Source organism: Rhinopithecus bieti, unplaced genomic scaffold (genome assembly GCF_001698545.2).
Source record: "Rhinopithecus bieti isolate Rb0 unplaced genomic scaffold, ASM169854v2 scaffold_8226, whole genome shotgun sequence".
Taxonomy (NCBI): Eukaryota; Metazoa; Chordata; class Mammalia; order Primates; family Cercopithecidae; genus Rhinopithecus; species Rhinopithecus bieti.
Window position 1 is genome coordinate 1,520,019 of NW_016805992.1, and position 25,037 is coordinate 1,545,055.

Genomic DNA, 25,037 nt, shown 5'->3' on the forward strand with positions numbered 1-25,037 from the left:
ATTATATGTTTTTTTTTTTTTTTTTTTTTTTTGAGACAAGAGTCTCACTCTGTCGCCCAGGCTAGAATGCAACAGCATGGTCTCAGCTTACTGCAACCTCCGCCTCTCAGGTTTAAGCGATTCTCCCACCTCAGCCTCCCGAGTAGCTGGGACTATAGGTGCGTGCCACCACACCCAGCTGATACTTGTATTTTTAGTAGAGACGGGGTTTCACTATGTTGGGCAGGCTGGTCTCAAACTCCTGACCTCGTGATCCGCTCTCCTCAGCCTCCCAAAGTGCCGGGATTACAAGCGTGAGCCACCGCGCCCAGCCTTTTTTTTTTTTTTTTTTTTTTTAAGAGGATCTGAAATATCAGAAACACAGACTGGGGGCAAGGCAAGCAGAGGGGGTCCCCTTGAAGCACAAGATGAAAGGGCTCTGCTGGACACAGTGGAAGTGGCCACACGTGGGCAGAGATGGACAGACTGGACCTCCAAAAGTTGTGTAAACCTTTCCCACAAGGAATTCACATTCAGGTGATTGAGGCGTTTTCCTCACTTACTCTTACTAGGTAACAGATTATGGTCTCACTGTTTAATAACTGTTTTATTAACACTAAAGAAAATTTGGGAACCACATGGCCCCAAAGGCCATTTGTCCTCCAAGTGACTACAGGGCAACGTAGCGAGAATCATTCCCATCTCTCTGAAATAAACAATCAATTCAGGGGCTTCTTTCTACAGCCCAAATGTTGGCTAGATGTATCAGAAGTGATTCAATCTGTCAAATACAAAATCAAGAGTCACCCTTTCCAGTTTCAGTTCGTCATTCAAATGGAATCATATCGTTCCTCTGTATGGCTTTTCTATAGGAATCACGCCTTTTTACTACAGCTAATGTTATCAGAAGATGCAAGATGAAGGAGGAAAAACATGGCTTAATTGTGAAACGTGCATAACCCTCTGCACCACACCGGCTTGATGGTTACCCTTGAGACTTGAAAAACTGGAGCAACACTGGGTCTGCGTTGAGTTTCTGTGCAACTGTCTTTGCAACCTGAGGCACACCCCACTGAGTCTGGGAATGATGCGCATGGATTCTGGCTGGGCGGTTTGCACCGACGCAGCTGCAGAGGTCAGCGTTACTGCCACCCCTAACTAACCGTCCACATTTGGGCTCAAGAAATACTTGCCTAAGTTTCCCTGATGCTTTCTCCCCAAGCTCCACGGCCTTTTTACATTCTTCTAACAGGTCCCGGACACACCCATGCTTGTCTGGATATAGTGTTATTTCCTAAGTAATGAAAAGATAAAATAAGTGCTTTCAAGAAAGCATAAAAGGTCTGCTACCACAAAGGAAGAGAGAAGAAAGTTGCATCATTGTTCTCAACTGTCCCCAGCTGGCCCCCATGAATGAGCTGGGCGTGGTGACATACACCTGTAATCCTAGCTACTTGGGGGCTGAGGTGGGAGGATCACTTGAGCCCAGGAGGTCTAGGCTGTCGTGGGCTGAGATGGTGCCACTGCACTCCAGCCTGGACGACAGAGCGAGACCCTGTCTCAAAAAAGAACCACCTAAAATGTGGCTGGGTGTGTCTTCTGTTTGGAGCAAGCATGTGACACTGGAGCTGTCTACCCTAGCAGCTTGGGGAGTAAGCGCACAGTGGAGTCAAGGCCCGCTCCATTCACAGGCCTGCTGGACTCCCTGAGACCAGGCCGTGGCAGGAATAGCTGGAGGATTCTCCCCCTCAGCCAAGTGGCAATGCATAAGCATCACAGTGGGACCTGGAAGGGAAGGGCTGGCTTCCGAACGAATGGTTCCTTAGCTCAACATGTGATGCACCCAAAGACCTCAGGAGGTCTTGCCAGGAGGCAGGAAAGACTGGCCCAGGAGCCCCCAGCCCCTTCATGTGCTGTTGTTTAGAGCGCTTTCCTTTGGTGTCTTAGTTTTCAACGTCTGGGGACAGGTAGAAACAATAAGCAAATTCCAATAAAAATTAAAATTCATAGTATTAAAAAACTTACCTCTTCCCTAAATTGGCTGTTTAACCATATACATTTAAAACTTCGCCTGTTCTCAAAGTCTGTGATTTTCATCTTAAGCTATTAAGAAAAGAAAGATTCACGTCAGATACCGTCACCAAAAACCCAAGCCTTCTCTTTATTGCCCATAGTTACATTAATTTGGACTCATACCTGCTGATAGTAAAGTTTCTTAGGTTGTCTAGGCTTGAAGAATTGTAGAAGATCTCTTAAAGTACCTTCATAATTATGTCTAAGAGGATTACCTGGGCCATCCCTATAACTACACAAGAAAACAGCATATAAATAAATGACTTGTTTATTTGCCTACAAACAAATATCTGTGAGTGAGCATAAAAGCAAACCGCTGGCCTTACATCTGGACTTGAAATTTGGACCTAGCATGGGGTTTAACTTAATACTCCTGTTTCCCGAGAACTAAGTCCCACTCACTGTCACACTTGAATGCTCTCTGCAATAGTGACTACACCCAGCAGCCTGGCAGGACTGACCAGCTGGACACATGAGAGATGCACTGAGGATGTATCTAAAGTCAGTCTGGCTTTGGATGAGGCTGTCAATTATTTTAACATCTCAGAGTAATGTGGTCAAGATGTGAGTGGTGACAATTCTGAAACTAAGCAAGAAATGGCATGTCAGGTGAAACAGCGAGCTAATTATTAGTTCCAAGATGTTTCAATGAACTGTGGAAAGCATGCAGTCAACAGCAAGCAAGTGTCCGTGCATGTGACTTACCCTTGTGACTTGAAAAACTGGAGCAACATTGGATCTGTGTTGAGCCTCTGTGCAACTGTCTTTGCAACCTGAGACACAGAAAGGAAGGTTCATATTTTGGGGAAAAAATTGAAACCTGGTCATAAACTTCATCATTAATTACGTAAAACGTGCTATGAGCAGCCTGAATTTAAATTCCATAGCAATTTATTAAACAGGAATAAACTATATTATCCCTTAATGTATCACCATGGGAATAGCTATCTGATGAAGATAACTTTGAAAAGGTTTTCACTTTTAATGGTGAGGTCTACAGGTTCTTTTCTGATGGCAATTATTCTAGCTCCCATGGCAGTATCAGCCTGAACCCACTTCAGCGGGAGATTTCCTCAGGCATAGCCCCTCCTGAACCAAAACCACGAGACAGCTTCTTCCACAAGCATTTTAAGAAAGAAATTTGTCTTTCTGGAGTGGGATCTGAAGAGGAAAGGAGCATTTATTAAATACCTGAAAATAATTCATTCTATTTGATAACGTAACCACAAATCCAGGATCATTAGGGATTGTTTTATCACAGAAAATGACATCAACGCGGTGGTAGAGATCTCGGAAATATTCCTTTGCGGTGGGTAATTCACTGTTATCATTTTCAGGGTCATCCCTGGTGGGGGGAGAAAGTTTGCAGTCTGAATCAAAGTCCATGGCAGGGGTAGCTGGTAAAATGGCATCATCTTTTACACAACAGTGACACCAACAGGCTGTCTTGCAAGATAAATTCAGGTTCCCCTTTGTAAGCGAGGCAAGTATGCAAGGGGATACACTGAGCCAGGCACAACGTAGTGGCTTTACATTCTCATCCCACTACAAAACAAAACCCCCTTAGGTAACAGCACCTGTGCCTCCTCTACAGGAGCAGACTTGGACACAGTGTCTTACCCAAAGACCTGACAGATGGTGGAGCCCAGTCTCTGACCGTCAGTCAGCAAATCAGGGCTTTCGTGTGCCATCGAGCCGCTTTCAGACACTGAGTGTCTAAGACCCAAGACTGGTGGGTTTATATGAAGACAAACTGAAATGAATTACCCAAGTAGGTACATTCTAAGGAGTTTTGATTTCATAAATCTTAGGGGAAGGAAGCAATTGTTCCCACCCTGCTAACAGTTGCCACGTGCACGTGAGACATTCTAAGGAATTGAGAAGAGCTTTGTGAAATGAAAATGTTCACCACACCTAATTTCAAAACCCAGAGAAAGCCTGTCAACAGAGCTACATTAAAAAAACAAAACAAAACAAAACGTGGCTCAGGATCTAGGTACAAATGTTTCTTGGTTCTACAACTTAAAAAAATCCTGAAATTAGTAGAAAGTGATACAACCCTTCACAAAGTACATACTTCTGAAATACTATGATGTCACCATCCATTAGTTCATCAAGGGCTTTATCAAGAGACACGTCATAGTCCTGAATTCTCTCTGTTAAATTCGGTTTAACTTCCTACAGCGAAAGATATAAAATTGTTACATTGCAAAGTTTGTCTAATGTTTAATATGGCCAGATAGTCTTCCATGTACTTAAGTATTTTCTGTACACCCAATTCTATTCACGTTTTAAGTTAAAATGTTAACGGAAAAAGCTAAATAAATAAATCCACAAATACGTAAAACTGATTCTAAAAAAAAAAAAAAAAAAAAAAAAAAAATCACAAATCTAAATATATCCTTCTCAAGATCATCTGAGGCCCTGAGTTAGTTGGTACACCTAACAGAGTAACAAATTCGGGGTAAAAAGAACAAACAGAACCCTCCACAAACTACTAAGAATATACTAATTATGGAAAAATAAACCATCCAAACCTCATAGAGGATAAGGCTAGTATCTTGAATAAATCCTGCTCTGTCACACATAACTGGGAGCAAGTCACCTAGGAGAAAGAAGATATTTTAAATGTGTAGCTGTAATGTACTGAGCAAAATCTACTCAGAAGGCAAGTGCACAAAGGACTTACGTATTTTACAGGATATTGGTGTGTAGATATGCCCACAGTAATTCAAGCTCCGTGTTTTGGGATCATACATCTTCAAAAATAACATTACATCATCTACAAGGTTAATAAACAAGTTTCGTTAAGATCCAAACAATACAATGCTTAAAAAACAAAAAAACAAACAAACAAAAAAAAAACAAAAACAAAAAACCAGTAAGCTGAATAGCTCAGTGACAAGTGAAATGACAGCTTAAGGTACCTAAAAGTGACTTCAGATGTGGCTTAGTCACGAAGCTGAGGCTATGACCGCAGAGTTTCCGAACATCAGACCCATGGAAACCCACTACATTTAGACAGTCAAGACGGTATGGAGTGCAGCAAACTTAGAATTCCTAGTTCTGAGACCTGGCACTGACTGGCTGGAAGAGCGTTGCCACGGGAAGATTGCGCATGGTCTTGTGTCTTTGCCGGAAGTGACCACTCACAGCAATAAAAGTGTCATTTTATAGCAAGGGTCAGCAAATTCCGATCCACCTGTTTTGTCGATAAAGTTGTACTGGAAGACAGCCAGCCCGTTCATTTACATATTCTTTGTGGCCGCCTTAGTACACACAGAAAGGCCTGAAACGCCTGAGATATTGCCTATCTGGCCCCTGACAGACGTTTGCAACCCTGCTCTTTAGGATCTGACCAACGCGATTAGCACAGCACAGCAGCTGAGACTGAAGACAGAACAGGACGGCCCCACATGGCTGCTACTGTCTCCGGGCCTCACAGGAAACTTGCAGCCAAGTCAGTCTTATTTGACTTCATCAGGAAGTCAAGTGAGCATTTGTGGACTTGATCAACAGATCTTTCTGCAAGGGAAGAAGGCTTAACCCTGTGTGTTTAGAACAACAATCCAGGAATCCAACGCTACTGCTCTAAGTGCAGGCAGGCGTCTCGTGGGCACTTACGATCTTTATCAAACTTGGGTAAGGTCGCTCCACTAGCAGCCAGCTCGGGATCAACTGTTTCCAGGAATATTGTCCAAGGGTTTTCATTATCACTGAGCTCAATCATCTATTTCCAAAAGAGACGCTGATTTTAGAAGAGTCTAATGGCTTAGGTGACAGAGCGAAAAACTACAGTCAAGTACTGAAGAAAACGTCCAATTCTAGTTAAGTGGACCAAAAGGGAAACAAGCTGCACTAAGTGCAGAGGACTAACACCTCCTGCACGGTTCCAAACCAGATACGCTATTAACAATATTTACTGTTTTATTGCCGTCGGCTTCATTATCTAACATTGCTGGCCGTTTTGTTCCATTACTCCTTGCTTGCATGGGCCACAATCGAATTTGATCTTGTGGAAATCCCTGAAAAAATATTAAGAATACATTAAGATAAAAACACACTCATATTTTAGTCCTCTGTATTACACACACATATGTATATACATATATATACATATACATACACATATAGTCAATATGTTAATGTTAAGATTGTGATGGTAGGCCGGGTGCTGTGGCTCACGCCTGTAATCCCAGCACTTTGGGAGGCCAAGACGGGTGGATCACGAGGTCGGGAGTTCAAGACCAGCCTGGCCAAGATGGTGAAATCCCGTCTCTACTAAAAATACAAAAATTAGCTAGGCATGGTGGCAGGCGCCTGTAATCCCAGCTACTCGGGAGGCTGAGGCAGGAGAATCGCTTGAAACCAAAAGGCGGAGGTTGCAGTGAGCCGAGATCGCGCCACTGGGTAACAAGAGTGAAACCTGTCTCGGGGAAAAAAAAAAAAGAAAAGAAAAAAGACTGTGACTGTAAGAAAAAGAACTCTAATTCTTTCCCGGTTGATTTGGACAACTGTGACTTATCCTTCAGGATCGAATGCCCATTTTACAAAAATAAAGAGGGGATGGGGTGCAGGGAGTGGAGTGGAGGATGAGGAAAAGCGGTGGAAATAACGTCTGCGAAATCCTGTGGGTTCCCCAGAGCTGCAGTCAGGGGGCTCAGTGGCTTTCTTGCACTTTCTCAGGCAGGAAACGTTCCTGGGTCACACTCCTCACTGTTAGACAGTAGCTGGACACAGCGTCCACCCCCAAAGGCAGTTAGTCTTTTCTAGTGACATGGAAGGAAGGTGGACCTTGGGAGCCAGGGTGGGGAACATCCGTAAGACCGGCACGCACCATGGTCTGAGAGAGGCTCTGAACAAACTCAGCAAGCGAGGAGTTCTTCAACACTTTGAACACAGTGTATTTCACTTTTTCTTCATCGTACATGTCATTTCCTTGGTGGCCACAAAACTGGTCCTCTGCGACTATCTGAAAATTTGTATGAAAACACAGAAAAGACTTGACAACTGACAAAAAATGAGTCCACACTGAACACATTTAAACATTAAAATGCTGAAAACTCATGTTTTGTTCCAAAGAAACTTCTTCAAAAGACCAATGAAGAAAAACAGCATAAAATGACCAAAATGTAAACCTATTTATTTAGAAAAGGAGGCTGTGGGCTGGTCACAGTGGCTCACGCCTATAATCCCAGCAACTCTGGGAGGGTGAGGCAGGTGGATCACCTGAGGTCAGGAGTTCCAAGACCAGCCTGACCTACATGGAGAAACCCCATCTCTACCAAAAACACAAAATTAGCTGCGTGTAGTGGCACATGCCTGTAATCCCAGCTACTTGGGAGGCTGAGGCAGAGGCTGAGGTGAGCAGAGATGATGCCACTGCATTCCAGCCTGGGCAACAAGAGTGAAACTGTCTCAAAAAAAAAAAAAAAAAAAAAAAAGAAAAGAAAAGAAAAAAGAAAAGGAGGCTGTGTTTCACTGCAATAACTTAACTCACCTATGAATTGGACCTAGCTAGATAGCCAACTGTGAGATGACCTCTTCCCTTCTCCAACCCCCACAGTACTTTCTGAAGCAACACACACCCTGACGTGCACTTGATCGCTACTCTGGCTGGTGGCCTGACTTCTGACACCCAAGTCTTTACTCCTGAACCGGCCCTGCCCGCCACTAACAGGGCCAGGTGTTACAAATGCTCAGGCAGCTGCCCAGAGCAGCTCAGGGCATAACAGTCCTGGTGTGTGTATCAGGAACTACTCTGGGACTGAGACCAAGCTCAGGAGAGCACGTGGAGCAGCTTCTCTCTGGGCAGTTGCCCTGCTGTGGGCTGGGTGACCCAAGGGTCCCAGAGGGGTGGGGACTGACCTGCACGTGCGTACAGAGATGGGTGCCCTGCTTCGTGGTAACCCGGGAGTCCCAGAAGGGTGGGGGCTGACCTGCACTTGCATATAGAGATGGGCTTCCTGCCGCTCCTTCCGCTTCTGAGCCTCGATCCTTTTCTCTTCTTGTAATCGCTCCACCAACTGCTGAGGAATATCATGGTCGGTGACCGCCTGTAAAACTTCACCTGCAGGAAAAAGGCATCCTCTATGACTTCTGCAGATGGACTTTCGCCTCCTTAGAAGCTCCTGATTCTAGGTCATCATTAATAAGATAATCTATTAGGGCTGGGGTGGTGGCTCAAGCCTGTACTGTAATCCGCAGCACTTTGGGAGGCAAGATGGGCCCCGGATCACAAGGTCAGGAGAATCGAGAACCAATCCTGGCTAACAGCGGTGAAAACGCCTGTCTCTTACTAAAAAAATAAAAATAAATAAAAAAAAAAAACTTAGCTGGGCCCGAGGTGGGGGCCGCTTGAGTCCCAGCTACTCGGGAGGGTGAGGCAGGAGAATGGCGTAAACCCAGGAGGGCGGAGCTGCAGTGAGCTGAGATCCGGCCACTGCAGCTCCAGCCTGGGTGAGCAGAGCGAGACCCGTGCTCAAAAAAAAAAAAAAAAAAAAAAAAAAGATAATCTATTAGGATCGGGCTTGGTGGCTTCATTCCTGTAATGCCCAGCACTTGGGAGGCGCAAGGGCAGACAGATTCACGAGGTCAGGAGATCAAGACCATCCCGCCTAACATGGTGAAACCCCATCTCTACTAAAAAAAAACAATACAAAGAATTAGCCGGGCATGGTGACGGGCCCCTGTAGTTCCAGCTACTCAGGAGGCTGAGGAAGGAGAATGGCGTGAACCCGGGAGGTGGTGCTTGCAGTGAGTCGAGATCGCGCCACTGCACTCCAGCCTGGGCGACAGAGTGAGACTCCGTCTCAAAATAAAATAAAACAATCTATTAACGTGAAATTACTTGGTACCATGAGTCTGCACAAGCCCAACCCTGCTTGTTTCTGGGCTGTTGTAAATATAGTAGAATAAGCATAAAACATATTTGGACAAAAAAAAAGAATTCATGGCAGAAATGTCAAGTCCACCACAGTAAAAGACAGAACAAAAGTGAACGCTACTCACTCAGTTTTGATTCCCTGATATAGACTAACATGTAAGCATTAGTGCAGTGTCGAACAGACAGGTCGTCATCGTGACCCCCGTAATTGTGCTCAATTGCTTCCTCTTTAGTGCACCTTGACACCACGTCGTCATCAAATTTACACCACTGCAAGGAAAGCAACACACATCAGGAGCGATCCAAGCACTGTGACAAGCACCCAACACTAGAAGGCAGCGTTGTTCTAAAATGTGTAAACTTCTAGGTATGCCCCTAGCTGAAAAAATATACAAGTGTATACATACACAGGCACACAACCTGATGGTGTGCTAGGCAGGCAGAGCCTCAGGCACCCACTCATACAATTCACTAGGACCTGTGCCATCCCCATTCAACATTCTGTGGGCACTACTACCGTTCACCCAATGGCAATTTTTCTAATCTACTCAAATAGCCCATTTTCCACTTAGGTTCAATCTACCGACATTACCAACTCTTTACAGAATTAAAAAGGCCATACTGAGTACACCAAATGAGAGTTCAAATTTTATCCTTTAGTTATAAAATTAAATGGGTTGTTTTATCCTATCCCATGGCATTTTATGGAATCAAATTAAGGGCCAGACTGAAGTCAATATGGCATGTCCCTAACAATTATCTTCCCATCTGCCTTGTGGATGGAGCCGTATTAAATAGTGGCGAGTGCTACTGTTACAGGTACTCTTCACTGTTTTCTCATGCTGTGGGGTCCCTCCATCAAATCTCCTTGGCAGGAGCTGGGTGCTGGCCCTGTGGTCTTGGAGGTCGATTCCGAGATCCTCATCTGCCAAATGAGTATGGCGCCCTCTACGCTCCCAAGGGTGGTGGTGAAGACTGCATGAGATCCCCATGAGAGGAAACAAGAGAGGACCAGGGGAGCATGCAGAGGGACATGCAACCAGCCGGCCTCTCCGACTGCGCCCATGGCATGGGTAATTATCCCATGAGCATTCAGAAGAAAATGTAGGTGTCTCACGTGAGATATAAGGGATTCTGTAGGTTCCAACACTGATTACTAACGAAGAGAAGCACAAATGCTAATTTACTATTTCCCTTCAAATCTCAGCAATTAAATGGATGGGACAATAGCACTTAGTAGCCAGAAAATACACAGATCAATTAGGGGCCCCTGACAAGGTCCCAAGTAGGAACCAAAACAGGCTGAAGCAGAGCGTCAGTGTTAACTTTCTGATGAGCTCGCATTCAGTCCTGGGTCCCAGCACTTACTTTGCCATCCCCTTTAGGGTTTAGATAAACCACATAATGTCCGCCATGATTATCTCCACTATGAACCAGGACTGCATGAAGAATATAATTTGCAGGGTCCTTAGGATCTGTTTTTTGCAAAAATTCATCAAGCGGTAACTGCTCTGGGAATTCAAACCTATTAGAAAACATTTTAAAAGAAATTCAGTATTAATTTACACAAAAAATATCACACTTTACAGTTAAGTAAGGCCATTTAATGTATTGGCTCATCTTTAATGTGATAAGCATGAATTGCCTTGGGAAGGCCTATGAACTACATAACGTAATGTCTACTTGATGGAAATAATTATTCCTAGCCAACATAATAAATACACACTACGAATAATTTATGGTGGGGGAATTCCAAATATATCAAGAAAGGATTCTGAAGGTCGAGAGGTTAGGACTACTAAGGATATCTGCAAAAAGAGAAACATGAAAATCAAATTCAGAAAGACATGTAAAAATATTTCCCACTCTGAATATCGACTTAGTTTTAATATTCTACAGACATCCCGAAATCGACTTAGTTTTAACTGGCTCTACAAATTTTGATTTACTTGACCAAATTGAACCATCAGGGTTGCAAAATTAAGAGGCAGGAAGTCAAGTTCCACGGGTGGGGGCTGGTCCCAAGCACAGCATTCGCCCCACCTATGAAGCAGCCAGCACTCAGCTCACAGCCCCTGCAGCCTTCAGGAATGGTGGCCTCAAGTTGCCAAACCTTCGGATTCCTAAACGATGCCAAAATCTGAGCATCTATGTAAAATCTCACAATTTAAAAAATGTTTGCCACTGGCTCCAATAAAAACAAAAACCAAGTAAGGACCTAAAGAAACATACCAACAGGTGGGAATTGGTCTGAAGGCTGCCAGTTTTTGAGTTCTCGCTGAGACAGTTTCTGACCTACATAAAGACTGAATGGGCAATGAAAGGCTCAGCTGGTGGCAAGTAACATGATTTGATTATACTCTCCATCAAAACTGAAAGCTGAATGACCAATCTACATTCCATACAAAGCTGGTGCTCAAACTACTAAGGACAAAACTACTGTATCCTCTATCAGATAAGGTGGTGCACACTGTCACTCCTGCACCTGGTATTTTAACAATCTAAAAAGTACTTGTGGCTGGGGGTGGTGTTTCATGCCAATACTCCTAGCACTTTGGGAGGCTGAGGCCAACAGACCACTTGAGACCAGCCTGGCCAGCATGGTGAAATCCTGTCTCTATTAAAATACAAAATTAGCCAGGTACTTGGAAGGCTGAGGCAGGAGGATCGTTTGAGCCCAGCAGTTCAAGGCTGCAGTGAGCCATGATAGTGCCACTGCACTCCAGCCTGGGCGACACAGCAAGACTCCGTCTCAAAATCGTAACAAAATAAATAAAAATAAAATAACTACTTGTAATTGGCATACAAACAACTCCTTTAGCATTCTTGAAAACTCTAGCACATTCTAGAAGTTGATGCCAACTGAGAGACAACAAAATATTGGAAAATCCTATTTAAACAAATACACTAAAAGTCCCTGTGAAATAACATTTACAATTGGTCAAAATTAAATTTATTAGAAATCCTGTGAATGCAAGATCTGTGAAGCAGAAACAGCCCCATCCTTGTGGACTGAAATCAGCCACAGCAGACAGCAGAGCTGGGACTGGGCAAAGCATCCTGAGAGGGGAAATGGACTCGGCAGAGGCGGCCTCTGAAACTTGACATAAAATCATTCCTTTAACACTGCTGCTCTTGGGACATAGAGGTAGAAGGGAAATCTAAATAAATCAGACGTGGGACTGAAAATACAAAGACTGAGGAAAGCACTGAGACTAACCCCCTAGACCAGCACAATGATGAAACCTGAATTTTACATCCCACTACAGATTACCTATCATTGATCTTGATATTTTGGTCCGTCTGAGGGTCATACATAAATCTCATCAGTTGTAGATGTAACACTGGTGGCAATGTTAGGAATTTCACACCTTTCTCGGCTTCCTGAACATTGAAAAAGAAATGCAAATGTAGTTAGCCTCTACTTACTCCTGGAAGCAATGAAATCAACAGCGGCTCAGCAAGATTGGAACATGTCTGGGGACTCTGGAGACAAAGGCAAGGAAGTTTAGATGTCCACTTAGGGCATCTTTGAAATGTTTTCTTTAGGTCGGTTTATGGGTCTCTTTGTTTGTGAAAATAATGCTGCACCAGCATGACTGTGAGATTCTCTTACCTTGGATTATATTCTAACTTGATATCCAGCAATGGGGGAAGAAATGGTTAAGGAAATTTACACAGTCATTTGCTGCTGAATTATACAGTCATTAAACACTGCAAATTATGGAGATCCACAGAAAAATCGTTAAATGGAAAAGCAGCAAACTCTGGTTACAATTACGCAAGATTAGGTATGCTTATGAAACGCCCAAACACAATAAGTAGCAATGAACCCAGTGAGGGGTTGGCAGGATTATAAGCTTCCCTTCCTTGGGCTCTCTGATGTTTGCATAAGAACCCATGCATCACAGGGCACGCCCTTAGTGCTTATGGCTCAATCCCACTTCTAAGTTCTGATCCAGTGGCAGCAAGGCCCTTCCCCAGCTGACCGCCGGGCTCTGTGGGACAGGACACCCCAACTTCTCAACAAGCCTTCTCTGGGGACATCGGACTCTACAGCTCTCGCCCCGCTCTGTCTCTGCTCCATCTTGGCCAGCTCTTTGTTCCTCAGTAAAATCAGGCTTTGCCGATCTCACCCATGGCCAGACGGTCAGGGTCCCTCAGTGCACGTCTGACTCACAGCTCTATTTCCAATGCAGACCTTCCTTCTGGCTGGAAACCCACCTGCCCAGCAGCTAGCAAGAGACCTGGAGGAACTGGGGGCCATAACAAGACACACCCGTATGCCAAGGTTCTTGGGTGTACATGAGCTGCTCATTTAAGACAGGGCTATCTCAGGAAAGACAAAAACAGACCTCAGGGAGCCCACTCCACAGTGGGGAAGGGCCTGTTTTTAATACAGCCTGAAAGATAAAAGGATTCTGTCTCCACCGCTGTCCACTGAGGCTTTGACTCAAATACATATTGCTCAATCAGACCCTAAAACATCCAGAACAGAAAATAATAATTCTTGTGAGTAGACCAGAATATTTCTTAATCACACCAAGCTGCCAAAGTTCTCATTAAAAAATAACTTTCAGGCCAAGGGCAGTGGCTCACGTCTGTAATCCCAGTACTTTGGGAGGCTGAGGCAAGTGGATCACAAGGTCAGGGGTTCGAGACCAGCCTGGCCAATATGGTGAAACCCCATCTCTACTAAAACTACAAAAATTAGTTGGGCATAGTGGCGGGTGCCTGTAGTCCCAGCTGCTTGGGAGGCTGAGGTAGAAGAATTGCTTGAACCCGGGAGGCGGAGGTTGCAGTGAATCGAGATTGCACGACTGCACTCTAGCCTGGGGAACAGAGCGAGGCTCCATCTCAAAAAAAAGCAACTTTCTGATCTATACCTCAGTCCTTCAGTCCAACTGGACCGACCTAGCAGAAGAGTACATTGGAAGCTGACTACAAAATGGGCACACCGGCATCATGAACTATACATTGGCAGGCTTTGTAAGCACAGGCCGGCCCAAAATTTTTAATTATAAATTAGTTGAGTCAATGAGTCAAGGTTATAAGATTACATAACAGACCCTGGATCACTGGATCCATGAGGACACTGCAGATCCAAGAGACCAGCAGCCAGGAACAGTTCATTTCCCTCCATCCAAGCAGGGGCTGGCCACCTGGTCACCCACCATGCTCACTGCTCTGTCAGATGCCCAGAAAACTGGGGGCCACAACCCTAGAGAACACACTCCTCATTCAAGTCGTGATCCTCAGAAAACTAAATTCATTAAAAATACATTTAAAAATAAAGCAACACAACCTAAATAAACACAGTCCAACTCACCAAGAAATGCCACTTGTGACCAGGAGAAACTGAAGGAAAACTGGAGCAGTGACCCCAGTAAGCTGAGGAATAGGGAAAGGATAAGATTCCTAAAACCCCACGAGACCCTCCATCCTGCTGGATGTGCTTCTACGGGATAAATCAGCTGCACTCCCATCTCCTAATATCCCCCTCACCCTCCCCATTCGACTATCCAAGAAACAGAATCCTTGTATACTCTAAATACCAGAAACACATGAAAGGGCACAAGCAATTTTTATTTAGCAATTAAAAGAACTGAAAATAAAGAAGAAAGCTACAACACGACACTAGCACAAAACACCCAAGTTACCTGTAAGCCATGTTCCCCAGCGTCGTATTTATTGTCCCCATCGAGCTGTTCTACTGCCACATAATCCACAAATGATTCAAATACTTTGGAAAAGAGAGAGAAAAGTCAATTGCTAAAGCTTCATTTATAATATAGCCAACCCAGGCATAAGTTATTTAAATCAGCATATTTAGGAATAGCAGAGAAGGTAAACACACTAATTAAGAACAGTAATTCTCCCCCTGTAGCCAATACTGTAGGTAAATGTGCTGTTAGCACCTTTGCTCATTGGCCAAAGGTCATTAGTATCTTTCTTAAGGACATTAAAATGACAATATGGAGGTAACAGTTAAGGTTTTACTGTTATTTGAACAAAGCACATACTGTAAAGCTATGATTATGAAGACAGCTTGGAATTGGGCAGTATGGACAACCCCTTGGTCTCAAAAGCAGAGATGCACAAAGGTGAATGCTGCCTGATGTGGCAGAACGACAAGGAAAACCTGGATTTCCTCAGAGGTCAACACGGGACGGAGTGGAAGTTGGTCCTGGCATCTCCATACCCCCACTTATTCCAAGTGGATTGTAGATAAATGGAAAAGGCAAAATAGTAAAAGGTAACAGAATTTTATAGGACATAAAAAGCAAACAAGTATACACTGTATTTCCCTAAAATTAAGAATGGTAACATTAAGGGTGAAAGGAGGAGCCACACGCTGAGGGACAAGCTCTCAATCCAACACAGAATTGTGCAGCCAGAGCGTAGGGAGAGCTCTTCCTGCTCCGATCATGAAGGAAACATGCAACTGCACAACACTGAAAACAGCTGCTGTCACGCTCTGAACACATGTGGTACAGGACAGGGATCCCTGAAGGGACAAATGAGAGCCCTGTGATGGGCCCAGTTCTGCTGAGTTTACAGGCTGCAGCCAGTGAAAGACAAACCCAGAAAGAGCCAAGAAGTGAGAATCAGAGGAGCCCAAGGGAGCCAGAACCTGTGGGGCAGAGTAGCCTAAAGCAGAATGCTGCCCAGAAAGTAAGATCTGGGGATATGCAGTTTCTTCCAAAGCTGCCAGACAAAACTGATCAGTGAAATCAAGGAAATTACCTGGGGCAAGGGAAAGAAGCAGCAAGAGGATGAGGATTGGGGGAACAACCTTCAGAGCTCATGACAGGCTGGGAAGTCTGTGTTCCCATCAGCCACAGTGGAAAAACCTCTGAACACCTGGGAGACTCAGCTAACAACTAAAAGGATGTGGGGACAGGTTATCCCTCAAGTAAAACCTGTTCTCCCACCTAGCAAGGCTTAAAAACAAGACTCAAAGGAAGCAAATGATTTACAAGTCACTTATCTGTGCATAAGAGCAAAGGTTAGTAATATCTAACACCCAGCAAGATAAAAACCACCATGCCTGCTGTTCAATAAAAAGGTTACCAAGCATGTGGCCCAGTACAGTGGCTCAGTGGCTCGCGCCTGTAATCCCAGCACTTTGGGAAGCCGAGGCGGGTGGATCGCATGAGGTAAGGAGTTCGATACCACCCTGGCCAACGTGGTGAAACCCCGTCTCTACTAAAAATGCAAAAATTAGCTGGGTGTGATGGCGGGACTACAGGTGCATGCCACCACACCCAGCTACTCAGCAGGCTGATAGGAGAACTGCTTGAACCCAGGAGACAGAGGTTGTAGTGAGCCGAGACTGCGCCACTGCACTCCAGCCTGGGCGACAGAGTGAGACTCCGTCTCAAAAAAAAAAAGAAAAAAGAAAACAAAAAGGTTACCAAGCATGCAAAGAAGTTGAAACCACCACCCAAGACGAAGAGAACAATCCTTCAATAGAAACAGACGCAGAAATCTCACAGATGACAGAATTAGTAGACAAGTGCATTACCAACTTAAGTCCAAAGGAGAAGAAAGCAAGAGCATACTAAGAAGAGACACAGGGCTGGGCATAGTCTCAGCACTTTGGGAGGCCAAGGCGGGCAGACTGCTTGAGCGCAGGATCTCCGAGACTGGCCTAACACGGCAAGACCTTGTCTCCAAATAATTATAATTAATTGATAAATACATAGGAAAAAAAAGAAGAGAGAAACATATTCATTAAAAAAAAAAATCCAGGCCAGGCGCAGTGGCTCAAGCCGGTAATCCCAGCACTTTGGGAGGCCGAGACGGGCGGATCACAAGGTCAGGAGATCGAGACCATCCTGGCTAACAAGTTGAAACCCCGTCTCTACTAAAAAATACAAAAAACTAGCCAGGCGAGGTGGTGGGCGCCTATAGTCCCAGCTACTAGGGAGGCTGAGGCAGGAGAATGGTGTAAACCCGGAAGGCAGAGCTTGCAGCGAGCTGAGATCCAGCCACTCTACTCCAGCCTGGGTGACAAAGCAAGACTCCGTCTCAAAAAAAAACAGAAAAGAAAAAGAAAAAGAAAAAAATCCAAGTCAAACTTCTAAAAAGAAAAAAAACTTTTTTAAAGTCTGAAAATTGGGCCGAGCACGGTGGCTCAAGCCTGTAATCTCAGCATTTTGGGAGGCTGAGATGGGCGGATCACGAGGTCAGGAGATCGAGACCATCCTGGCTAACAAGGTGAAACCCCGTCTCTACTAAAATCACAAAAAACTAGCCAGGCGAGCTGGTGGGCGCCTGTAGTCCCAGCTACTCGGGAAGCTGAGGCAGGAGAATGGTGTAAACCCAGGAAGCAGAGCTTGCAGTGAGCTGAGATCCGGCCACTGCACTCCACCCTGGGTGACAGAGCAAGACTCTCTCTCGAAAAGAGAGAAGAGAAGAGGGAAGAGAGAAGAGAAGTGAAGCGAAGCGAAGCAAAGCGAAGTGAAGTGAAGCGTGAGGGGCTTGGGGCCAAGAAACAAATGAACAAGAATGAGGACACTACCGCCCACTTCTCAGAAACGATGTGAGCAAGAAGATGGTGGAACGTCTAACGGACCAAAGGCAGGAAACTGCCAACCTAGAAGTCTACACCGACTTAAAATGTCTTTCACAACTGCAGATGAAATAAAATCTTTCCAGGCATGCAAGCTGAAAAAACTCATCTCAGCCAACCTACACTCAACGATTCCTAATAAGAATCCATATCCAAATTAAAAACAGAGGAGAACTGCAAGCTGTAAATACATGGGTCAACATAAAGCACTTCCCCTCCTCACTCTTTTTATTTTATTTTACTTTCTTGAGACAGGCACTTGCTCTGTTGCCCAGGATGGAGTACAGTGGCGCAATCATGGCTCACTGCAGCCTTGAACTCCAGGGCTCAAGCTATCCTCCCGAAGCAGCCTCGAGTAGCTGGGACTACAGGTGCATGCCACCACACCCAGCTAATTTTTGTATTTCTTGTAGAGATGGAGTCTCACTATGTTGCCTGTCTCACTATGTTGCTGGCCTCAAACTTCTGGGTTATAGCAATCCTCCCGCCTCAGCCTCCCAAAGTGCTGAAATTACAGGCATGAGCAACCACACCCATCCTCCCCCTTATTTTAAATATTTCTTTAAAAGAATGACTATAAATCAGTTAAGGGGAAAAAAAAAAAAAAAAAAAAAAAAGAAGCCAATACTAAAATTATTAAAGTATTTAAACAAGCATTTTATAAAGGAAGATACCCAAATTGCCAATAAGCATTTGAAAAGGTAAGAACAACCTCACTGATGTTCAAGGAAATACAAACAAAAATGCAGACAGTACTATACATACTCCCACCAAAATCTTTCCACGTCCAGCAACTGACACCTCCAGTGTGGGTATGGAGCAGCTGCAACTCTGACACCTTGCTGATGACTGTGAAACTGATAAACCACTTTGGGAATCTGGCTAACTTTATCCATCAAGCTGAACATATGCACACCCTACAGGCCAGTAATTCCTCTTCCTCCAAATGCAAACAGGCATTAAGAATGGTCAATCTGCCTCATGCCCAACCACCTCAAACGGGGACCAAAACAAATATCAATCAGAAGAAGAAAGATTTCAAAATTTTTGTGGTATATTCTGAAAATGGAATACTATAAAGCAACACAAATGATGACTATGTCTACTCCCAGTGTGGATGTGTCTCATGAATGTGCTGAGCAAAAGAAATCAGACACAGGCTGGACATGGTGGCTCATGTCTAATTCCAGTGCTTTGGGAGCCCAAGGCAGGAAGGCTGCTTGAACCCAGGAGTTGAAGACCAGCCTGAGCAACAAAGCGAGACCCCCATCTCTATTAAAAAAACAAAAGCCGGGTGCGGTGGCTCACGCCTGTAATCCCAGCACTTTGGGAGGCCAAGGCGGGCGGATCACAAGGTCAGGAGATCGAGATCATCCTGGCGAACACGGTGAAACCCCGTTTCTACTAAAAATACAAAAAATTAGCCGAGCGTGGTGGCGGACTACAGGGTCGCAGCTATTCGAGAGGCCGAGGCAGCCGAGATTGCGCCACTGCGCTCCAGCCTGGGCGACAGAGCCAGACTTTGTCTCAAAAAAAAAAAAAAAAAAGTAGTGGCACATGCCTGTGTTCCCAGCCACTGGGGAAGCTGAAGCAGGAGGAGTTTGAGGCTGCAGTGAGCTATCATTGCACCACTGCACCCCAGCCTATACAGCACAAGACCCTATCTCAAAAAACAACAAAATAAACAATACAAATTACAAATACAAATACATCCTAGTACAAAATTCTATTTAAAGAGACACCTAAAACATGCAAAGTTAACCTAGGATGTTAGAAGTCCACGTGGTGGTTTCTTGTGAGGAGAGGGAGGTGGTGGCTGGGAAGGGCTGTGGGGGTACTGGCCAACACTAGAGCTGGGTGGAGGTGACAAGCCTGTGTTCGCCCAGTGAGCTGTTTGCTTAAGATCTGAGCCATTCTCTGTGTTTAGACTGTTTAAAAAAACATCACTTGTGTAAATGAAACATTAAACCACAATAGAAATCATCAAAAGATCATGCCATTAGACACACGCAACACTTACTATTTTTCTTTCCTTTGATACTGAGCTGGATATCATAATAATCTTCTCTTCTATCAGACCGATAGTCTACTTCTTTACACTGGATATAGGACTGCAAATAAGGAAAGTTAAAAGTGACTTAAGTAGTAATAGTCAAAAAATTCACATTCTAAAACCTTTTCAAAAGATCTTTTAGAACTGGTAGCCACATACCACCATTTTGCCGCGGAATAATTTGGGTATGGTGCCCTCTACACAGGTGCCTTTCATCTTATTTTCCACATTATCAAGCAACTGAAAAGAAAGTTTTGGCTTTAAAAAAAAGTTTTATGCTTAATATATACAGTAATTTTATAATTGACTACAAATATCAATGTTCAAAGAAGTCGTAGACTATAAAAATATGACCTCCGGCATGCAATTATCAAAAACATATACAAAATCTTCTTTCTTGGTTGGATTTTACAAACATCTCTACATGCAACAGTTGAGGTTAACCTTTTATACAGCCTTTGGAATAAATTAGTAATCTGTAGTGCCTTTAGAAGCATTTTTATATTTTTTTTACCTCTGTGGAAAAGCATGTAAAATTGTTCACTAAACTTAACTCGTAATGGTCCACACCAAGAGATTAATGAGGTTGAGCCTGTCAACAGGACTGACTGGTTTGTCCATGGATATTTAATGAACTGGAATCAATCCAGCTAGTGCTGCAAAAAAGAAAACACACCTTGCCCAGCCAATCACCTTGAACAGCCATTTCATGTTGTGTGTGTGTGTTTCTGTGTCTTTAATCACAACTGGAAGAATGCGGATTTGCTAGTGACTAGTGACGCCGCAGGGAGAGTAATCGCCGCATACTGAGGTCGGCTCAATGAGAACCTCGCTGCACAGGAGGGGTCTGGACACTGGAGTAAGAACAGAAGTCACCACTCTACAGTGACTCAGGACCAACGGGACAGCTAACAAAGCCAGTCTTTGGTTCCTGGATTAGTAACTCATGTATATATACCAATTTAACAAATTAAAAGCTTACTGCCTGCTAGTATTAAAATTCAAGCTTCCTCACCTCACCTTCAAATCCCTATTCAAATAATTCTTACCAGCCTTTAAAACTAGACAGCTGCTGCCTTTTTGTAGCCTAAGTCTGATCCTAAACAAAGATGGGCATTTTCTGAATTAGGTCTGAGGTTTTACTTGGTAATAACTCTGACAATGCTTCAACAAATATTCATTGTAAGAAATATACAGGTACTGCTTGAAACTTACCACTCGACAAAGCTCCTGAACATCATGTTGCATGAAGCTATCTAAAGTTTCCCACCTTTCAAAGATAAAACAAACATCTCCATTTAAACGTTCAACTTTCAAATGAGCAAATTAAAAGTAACTTAGATTGAAAAACTAAACTGGATAATCAATTATTATTCTCAAATTCCTTTCCTGGTAAGATTATTTTTGGGAGTTATAATTCAGATGTATTTACTGCTAGAGGAAGTGGTGTTTCCAAGAAAATGCAACAAATTTGAAAGCAATACAGGTTCTTGTGTTGAAAAGTAAAAACCTTAAGCGGTGAATTCTTTCTCAAGCAAAATTCTAAAACAAAGTGTCTATTTCCAAAGAAATGAAACAAAATACAATGATAAAAGCACTGACACCATTAAATGCTCAAGCCTCCCTAAATTAAGTGCCTATAGTATGCTCTACTAACTTTTCTATCCTCTACTCACTTGTCCTTTAAAAAAAAAAAGAGGAAGCAGAATGGCAAAGGTAGATGTCTAATACATACCCAAATGACTTTGTTAGCTTTTTTGTTCCTACAGGTTTATCACTGTGTTGTAATTCATAGAACACCCTCTGTAATGCTAAAGGGACGCTTTTAGATGAATCGTCCCCCTCGGTTGGCATCATGTATACAGCCTGAAAGAATTAATTCAGATTTAAGAATTTATTCTGAGAAGATGCAGGGAAATTTAAAAAACAGTAAGAATTTAATCTTCACGTTTTAAAAAATCATTTCTAATAACACAATGGCTAAGATTGTTGTTAGGACTTTTAATGATCCCCAAATCGATCAGAAAGTTTACAAAATCATGAACATCTTTAGGGATACTGGAAAACACAAAAATGCAAAAATAAATTTTGAAAATCACCACCCACGTGAGACGGAGTCTTGCTCTGTCTCCCAGGCTGAAGTGCAGTGGCGCAATCTCAGCTCACTGCAACCTCCGCCTCCCAGGTTCAAGCAATTCTCCTTCCTCAGCCTCCCGAGTAGCTGGAATTACTGGCATGCACCACCATGCCAGGCTAATTTCTGAATATTCAGTAGAGACGGGGTTTCGCCATGTTAGCCAGGCTGGTCTCAAACTCCTGACCTCAGGTGATCTGCCCACCTTGGCCTCCCAAAGTACTGGGATTACAGGCGAGAGCCACCGCACCCGGCCTCACCCATATGTTCTTGATAAAAAGACAACACAGAAAGAAGCAAATAAAAAACAAAACCACCTCCCAGAGAACTACTTTTATTTCCTACTTATTGGAGCACCATTTCTTAACTTACCATTACTCGTGAACAAAACATTTGATAAAAACTTAAATGTGACTAGAATTACCCACACTGAGTTGCCCCTGGGATGTATCACGACAACCTGTCTGGGTGGCTGTGCAAACATGCTTTCAAGGCTGACAAGCCCGCCAGCTCCCTGCCCACCCCACAACCAGGAGTGCCCATCTCCTGTGCTGCTTCCTAATAATCACATGTAATTCTCAAAATACAACTGACTGACTCAGCTATATCAGATTTAATGTATGTCTATTCTTTTTATTAAAATGTTCAATAAAAGTAAGTTGCATTGACTTTTCAACTCAGTTTTGATATAAAACTTTGCCAATGTTGCTGTTAATTGATTTTAAGGTTGTTTTTCTAAATACCTTCACAAGGTGACTTCTAACACAATGGTAAGTCTGTAAATTCAGGTCATGGTTAGGCATGGTGGCTCACGCCTATAATCTGAGCCCCTTGAGAAGCTGAGGCAGGTGGATAGCTTGGGGTCAGGAGTTCGAGACCAGCCTGGACAACATGGTGAAACCCCACCTCTACTAAAATATAAAAATTAGCCGGCCGTGGTGGCGGGTGCCTGTAATCCCAGCTACTCAGGAGGCTGAGGCCAGAGAATCACTTGAACCCGGGAGGCAGAGGCTACAGTGAGCCAAGGTCACACCATTGCACTCCAGTCTAGGTGACAGAGCGAGACTCTGTCTCAAAGGAAAAGGTTGGCGGTGGTAACTCTGAAACACTGAAGCAGTTTACAAAGTAGGTGTCCCAACACTGGGGAATGAAAATGCAGCATAAACTAGCAGCCATCTAAGGAGACAGGACCAGGGAAGGGAGACTGGGATGTTTGTTGAGAAGACTTTGCTCTGATATACCTGAAAGGAAAGGATGGGCAGAAGGCTGCACGAGAGGAACACTATCCATTTACCTTTCGTAGCTGATTCGTGAAAAATAACGTCTGTAGCAGGCTGTTCATGTAACAAGTCGCTCCCTGATTCTTTAAGCCGACATAGCCTGTGTGCTTCTTTGAATCCCACCTGAAAGATCAGTTCAAGGTTGAGGGGATCTTGCAGAGATACCCCACTGCTCCTGCAGTATGTGTGGAGCAATCTGACTCAAGGTCAGCCTTAAGGAAACCGAGGCCAGGAGCACTTATCACACAGCATCCTTCGATGGTCATCGATACCCTTCTGCTCGCTCCACTGTGTGAACTGGTGCAAATGCAACCCCCACATTCACACAGCCCTTGAAGCACCTGCCTGCTGACAGTGGCACTCCTGTCACTGATCAAGCCCAGCACCAACAGACACTTAACGGAGACCTGCATGCTCATACCCAACATGCCTCACAGTAGAGTCTGGTTACATAATTACACTTATCACACGCGAGGTCAGCACAACATGGAAAAAGCTGAAACTCATCTTTTCTGTAGACCCACACACAATAAGAAACAGGAGTGTGTATTCGCCAAGTTTCGCCTCAGACTTCTAAACTCCCAGAGCTTTTTTTATTTTGTGATTTTGGTGGTTGTTTGGGGGAAGGTACGATTCTCGGAATTAACTATGTCTTGTACCTTCCCACCCCCACCCCAAGTAGTAAAAGGAAGCCACAGAGAACGGTGCCAGAAAGTAGAGCAATCCTCCCACGTCCACGCCCATCTCCCTCTGTACACAATGCCATGACATGAACACACGACAATCACCAAGCGGGACCAGTGCTGGAGGAGACACCTACTGTGCAGTACCATTCACCCACCCTGCCACTCCAGGGGTTAGTTCACAGCCTTTGAAACGCTAAAGTACATCTAACGGCCTGGTCATGCCTCTTTCCTCCTCGCTCACCATGTTAGTTGTTGGTGATGCTCGCCTCTTCCCCCAATCCCCCCTTCCTCACACTGGGAGAGGACTTCCTCCCTGCCCTCATCAAAGTAAAAACAGAGCACCTCTGCTCTGGGTATTTATGTACTGGTTATTATACAATTATGTTCCAAGGGTCTAACATGTAGAACTGCTCAATCAATCCATTAAAAGAGTGGCAAGCAGGCATGACTGTGTGTGCCACAGAGCAAGCGCAGAGAGGACGCTTACTGATTAAATATGTGCATCTCTGTTACATGCATGCCAGAGCTTCTTTCACTGCAGCACAAAAGACATTTTTAACAGCACCCAATTAAAGAAAAACTTACGCAACTCCATGGGGAGCATCCGCCTGTACAAAGACTTCAAAGGTAACTTTGTCATCATCTATAAATCCTTTCTCAGGATCGGTCACTTCCTATAAAATATAAATAAGAATATCCAGCTTGAATAAGAACACACACTGTATTCCCAAGAGATAAATTACATTAGTGCCCTGTACTTAATAGAGATTAAAATACTTTTTTAAACATATATCCCAACTTTGTTGCTAATTTTAGACTGTTTCAATTTGCTTTTAACAGTGGTCTCACAACACACACAGCAAATGCTTGGCACCTCAGAGGTATCCCAGAGGTACCCAGGGGCTCAGAGCCACAGCATGGACAGGAGAAATCTGTGCTCCTCTAAGCAGGCGAGGGGAGGGGCTGGAGAAGGCAATGACAAGTGACTTAGCAGAGTAAGAAGGAACATTCCTAAGATTGTTCCACCGGCTACCACCTCTGCAAAAAAGCCAAAATGAACTGAATGAAGTTACTGGAGTCACGTGGAACCACTCAGTACTATGCCTGAATCATGAAAGGGCCTCAAACAGCATTATGTCTTTTAAAGGAAATTTAGCCCACTGGGAACTCCCTTTGAATGACTGACTAAAAGGTGAGACGTGAATCCAGAAAAGCTACTAAAACCTAGAATAGGAAACTGGAGAAAACATGTTTTCAAAGACACCTGTTCAATTCAGAAAGCAAAAATCTAGCTCTAAAATGAATAAAGGACTTGAAAAATCAAAAAGGTAAGGGAACAACAAGCAGTAATGCACCGATTGTTCAGAC

The 25,037-nt window shown here is 44.0% G+C and overlaps 1 protein-coding gene across 2 annotated transcripts in view; it reads right to left on the reverse strand.

Annotated features, from left to right (window-relative positions):
• USP7 (ubiquitin specific peptidase 7) overlaps positions 1 to 25,037 on the reverse strand; it is a 46,524-nt gene that overhangs the window by 4,149 nt on the left and 17,338 nt on the right. For both annotated transcript variants that reach the window (XM_017874448.1, XM_017874449.1), the window contains 22 exons: positions 24,255 to 24,343; positions 22,998 to 23,106; positions 21,305 to 21,435; positions 20,785 to 20,839; positions 19,729 to 19,809; positions 19,537 to 19,627; positions 14,599 to 14,681; positions 12,213 to 12,322; positions 10,307 to 10,463; positions 9,064 to 9,208; positions 7,992 to 8,122; positions 6,890 to 7,024; positions 5,976 to 6,077; positions 5,677 to 5,782; positions 4,742 to 4,834; positions 4,590 to 4,657; positions 4,130 to 4,230; positions 3,244 to 3,397; positions 2,758 to 2,825; positions 2,176 to 2,284; positions 2,005 to 2,082; positions 1,173 to 1,273 (listed from right to left, as the gene is read on the reverse strand). In XM_017874448.1, the coding sequence (XP_017729937.1) occupies positions 1,173 to 1,273; positions 2,005 to 2,082; positions 2,176 to 2,284; positions 2,758 to 2,825; positions 3,244 to 3,397; positions 4,130 to 4,230; positions 4,590 to 4,657; positions 4,742 to 4,834; positions 5,677 to 5,782; positions 5,976 to 6,077; positions 6,890 to 7,024; positions 7,992 to 8,122; positions 9,064 to 9,208; positions 10,307 to 10,463; positions 12,213 to 12,322; positions 14,599 to 14,681; positions 19,537 to 19,627; positions 19,729 to 19,809; positions 20,785 to 20,839; positions 21,305 to 21,435; positions 22,998 to 23,106; positions 24,255 to 24,343 (2,297 nt within the window). The remainder of the gene's footprint in view (positions 1 to 1,172; positions 1,274 to 2,004; positions 2,083 to 2,175; positions 2,285 to 2,757; positions 2,826 to 3,243; positions 3,398 to 4,129; positions 4,231 to 4,589; positions 4,658 to 4,741; positions 4,835 to 5,676; positions 5,783 to 5,975; positions 6,078 to 6,889; positions 7,025 to 7,991; positions 8,123 to 9,063; positions 9,209 to 10,306; positions 10,464 to 12,212; positions 12,323 to 14,598; positions 14,682 to 19,536; positions 19,628 to 19,728; positions 19,810 to 20,784; positions 20,840 to 21,304; positions 21,436 to 22,997; positions 23,107 to 24,254; positions 24,344 to 25,037) is intronic.